This window comes from Canis lupus, chromosome 11 (assembly GCF_003254725.2).
Source record: "Canis lupus dingo isolate Sandy chromosome 11, ASM325472v2, whole genome shotgun sequence".
NCBI lineage: Eukaryota > Metazoa > Chordata > Mammalia > Carnivora > Canidae > Canis > Canis lupus.
The window spans coordinates 28,072,057-28,075,559 of record NC_064253.1 but is presented as its reverse complement, the minus strand read 5'-3'; the positions used below and the strand labels follow the sequence as shown (position 1 = coordinate 28,075,559).

General features: G+C 43.9%; 1 protein-coding gene across 1 annotated transcript; it reads left to right on the top strand.

Annotated features, from left to right (window-relative positions):
• Positions 1 to 1,856: 1,856 nt before the first annotated feature.
• Positions 1,857 to 3,208, top strand: DMAC1 (distal membrane arm assembly component 1; the record flags this gene model as incomplete). The annotated part of the gene is made up of 2 exons (XM_025432753.3): positions 1,857 to 2,145; positions 2,932 to 3,208. Coding segments are annotated over 2 exons (354 nt in total), but the record flags the coding sequence as incomplete, so codon positions are not given.
• Positions 3,209 to 3,503: the final 295 nt, after the last annotated feature.

Genomic DNA, 3,503 nt, shown 5'->3' with positions numbered 1-3,503 from the left:
GCATAATGCTATCTGAAAATAATAGTAAATAATAGTAAATTATAGAACTTTCAAGTTAGGAAAAAGTATTATCACCTATTCCGAATCTCCTTATTACAAACATGAGGTAACCACAGTCCTACGAAAATTAAAAATGTTCTCTATGTCATAAGGCTGACTCCTGGTAACAGAGCCTGCTATAGAACCCAAATTTCTCAACACTTTGTATTTCTCCTGCACAAGACATGGGGAGAGAGACAGAGACAGAGACAGAGAGACAGGAAGATAAGGAAATGAAGATAGTCATTGAAATTAAGCAGCAGGCCAACCTGTGTTCTCATGATTGTATTTTCTCCTATTACTTTCTTTTCTCCTATGTATCCATACCTTTGGGATGCCTAGGGGGGGTTCAGTGGTTGAGTGTCTGCCTTCAGTTCCTGAGTTCCAGGATCAAGTCCTGCATCCGTCTTCCTGTGAGAAACTTACTTCTCCCTTTGCCTCTGTCTCTGCCTCTCTCTCTGTATTTCTCACAAATAAATATTTTTTTAAAAAGTCCATTCTTAAGGGATGATAAGAATTTAAACCTGCGAAAATAGATTCTATATTAACTTTTCAAGTCCATTAGCCTGATTCTGAGTTGAATTATCTCCAGGGCTCTCAAAGTAGAAATAACATGAGTATGACAAAATTGAGACATGATGCTATGGAAAAAAAAAAAAAAAAAAAGAAGAGAAATGAAAAGTACTTATCCAGGTAATTCAAACTCATTTTTAATACCTTGATTATGTTTATGTAGTCCCCTCACAATATTGATAAAGGAAATGTTCAACTTTGTATGTTTCCTGCTCTTGAGCTCCCAGAGAAGCTATACTTTAACAAGGTCAAAATGACATGGAAAACCTCAAAGCATGAGTTCTATTTATATCCCCAGCAAACATTCATCTTCTTCACTTAAAAATAAATAATAAAACAGAAAATAACCAAAAATGAGTATATTGAACACAAGAAAAAAGAAACTTCCCTGGTTCGTGTAAGATTAAAGCCATACAGTCTTCCAATGTACTATAAAAACTAAGATAAATTCTATGACTTTCTAGAATGTTCTTAATCATGGTGATTTGTAATTTTTTACGTGAAGACATATATAACCTTGCACCAAAAAATTTTTCCCCCCCAGAACACTTTCTTTTTTGTGAATACTGTGTATACCCAAGGCAGCTGTCTTAACTTGGGCTGGAATAAAACTCTTTTTCCTTTCTCTTAAAAAAAAAAAAAAAAAAAAAAAAGGTTTGTTCGTTTTGCACCCACAATATGTACAGGTCGCTCGTAAGAAATTTGACTGTATTGACACTGGCATTGGTTTCAACCACGGCTATGTCAATCAGTTTTGTCAATTTTTGAGAAACTGACACCTTATTGGGTTGAGAAGACTAAATGGCTTGATGCAAATAATCGCTTAGCAAGTGTCTAGCATATAGTTAAGCACATATACAACTTAACTCCTGAGTTACACACCTCCAGACAGGTGCAGTGACATGGTCAAGGTCTCACTTTGTATACTAGGGAAACCACTTAGAAACCCAGACTCCTCCTCTAAGGAAAGTAAAAACCAAGACATTTAGGGAGTTGACTAAGTCATAATTCTTAAAATGATTGGGGCCAGGTGTTAAGTGTGGGTGGCCTCTGGCAAGACCAAAGTTGTAGCTACAGAAATCCACCAAGCTGGTCCGCCCCATCTTTTTCGTTCGAGAAAGGCCAGAACTACATTTCCCAGCGACCCTCGGGCTGCTTCCGGTGCAGTGCGCCGGCGCTCTGCTTTCCGGCCGTATTTTTTTTTTTTTTTTACGTCAGTTCGGCTGGAAGACTCCTGGAGCTGAAGCCGAGCTCTGGAGCATGGGGTCTTTCGTTTCCGGTCTCAGGAGCCGATCCAGGTCGCTGCGCTTCCGGAGGCCACCCACGCCGCCGAGCCCCTGCCCCTCGCCGCACCTGGAGCGCCGACCTCTCCAGCGGAAGCCCGTCTGTTTAATGACTGCTGGAGCTGTCGCGTGCTGTCCGGGTCGGGGCTGGTAGGGGCGGGCGGGTACGTGTACTGGGTGGCGCGGAAGCCCATGAAGCTGGGATACGCCCCGGGTCCGGGCACGATTACGCAGATGGTCATCGGCATCAGTGAGAGTCGGGGCCCCGCAGGGCCTGTGGGCGGTGGGGGCGGGGGAGCGGGCCGCGGGCAGGGCACGGGGCGGGGGGCTGGGGGCGGGGGGCGGGGGCTCCAAACCGGAAGCGAGGCCGGGAGAAGGGGCTGATGGGAAGCTTTCCTCGTTAAAAAAAAAAAAAAATCGCAGAATTTCTTGAGAACTTTTATTAGCTTCAACCTTGAATCCAGCAATAGGTATGATTATAGCAATCCCTTTTTACCGCCCAACAAAACTAAGGCACAGAGACTAAGAAGTACTGTGCCCGAGGTCAGATCATCGGGATGGGACACACTGTTCAAGGTCAGAGCATCAGAATGTGACACTGTTCAAGGTCAGAGCATCAGGATGTGACACTGTTCAAGGTCAGAGCATCAGGATGTGACACTGTTCAGGGTCAGATCCATCAAGCTGTGACACTGCTGACACCAGATCGTGGAGGAGGTCGGAGTGAGGGTGCATAACTTTGCTTTAACAGCTGGGCTCTGAAGTTACCTCCTAGACACCGATTGTAAGCCCACATTCTAGGTGTGCCATGGGTAAAGTGGCCCACAGTCCTTATCTGTAACCAATGGGGAAGTAACCGATTTTTCCCCTCCAAACTTTCTTTTCCTTTTCTGAGTTTCACTCTTTTATTAGAAAAATGTAATGGTGATGTATCTTGTAGGAGAGTTGTGAGGATTACAAATGATGGCATATATGGAAGCGCTTAGTACACTGGGCTGTAACATCCATGTAAGGCACTGTTGTTTTCTTTCCCTAGGCATTGCTTGTTGGGGTGTAATCATCCTAACAGACCCCAAGGGGAAGGCCTTCCGTGTGGATTGAAAGTACTGCCTGTGAATTTGTCATCTATCCATGTCCCCAGGACAGCAGAACAAGCATGGGACTTATGGATGTTCTGGACAGACAAATGGACGTTGAGAGACTTCAGTCCTGAGGATACTACAAGACTGAAATGTGGGCCGTTATTCTTTGGTCATGAGTGTCGTTGCCTTCTCAGGTTCCACGGAGACCAATAAATCCCTAAGAGAAGAGAACAGTTCTGTGTCTTACCTGGGGAAGGAAAGTCTAATAAAACTTTTAAAAATAATAATTAAAAAAAAAAAAAGGAAATAATAAGCCAAATTGGAAAATGAACTAAACTATTATTTTACTTTTTTTAAAAAATTTATTTATTTATTTATGATAGTCACACAGAGAGAGAGAGAGAGAGAGAGGCAGAGACACAGGCAGAGGGAGAAGCAGGCTCCATGCACCGGGAGCCCGATGTGGGATTCGATCCGGGGTCTCCAGGATCGCGCCCTGGGCCAAAGGCAGGCGCCAAACAGCTGA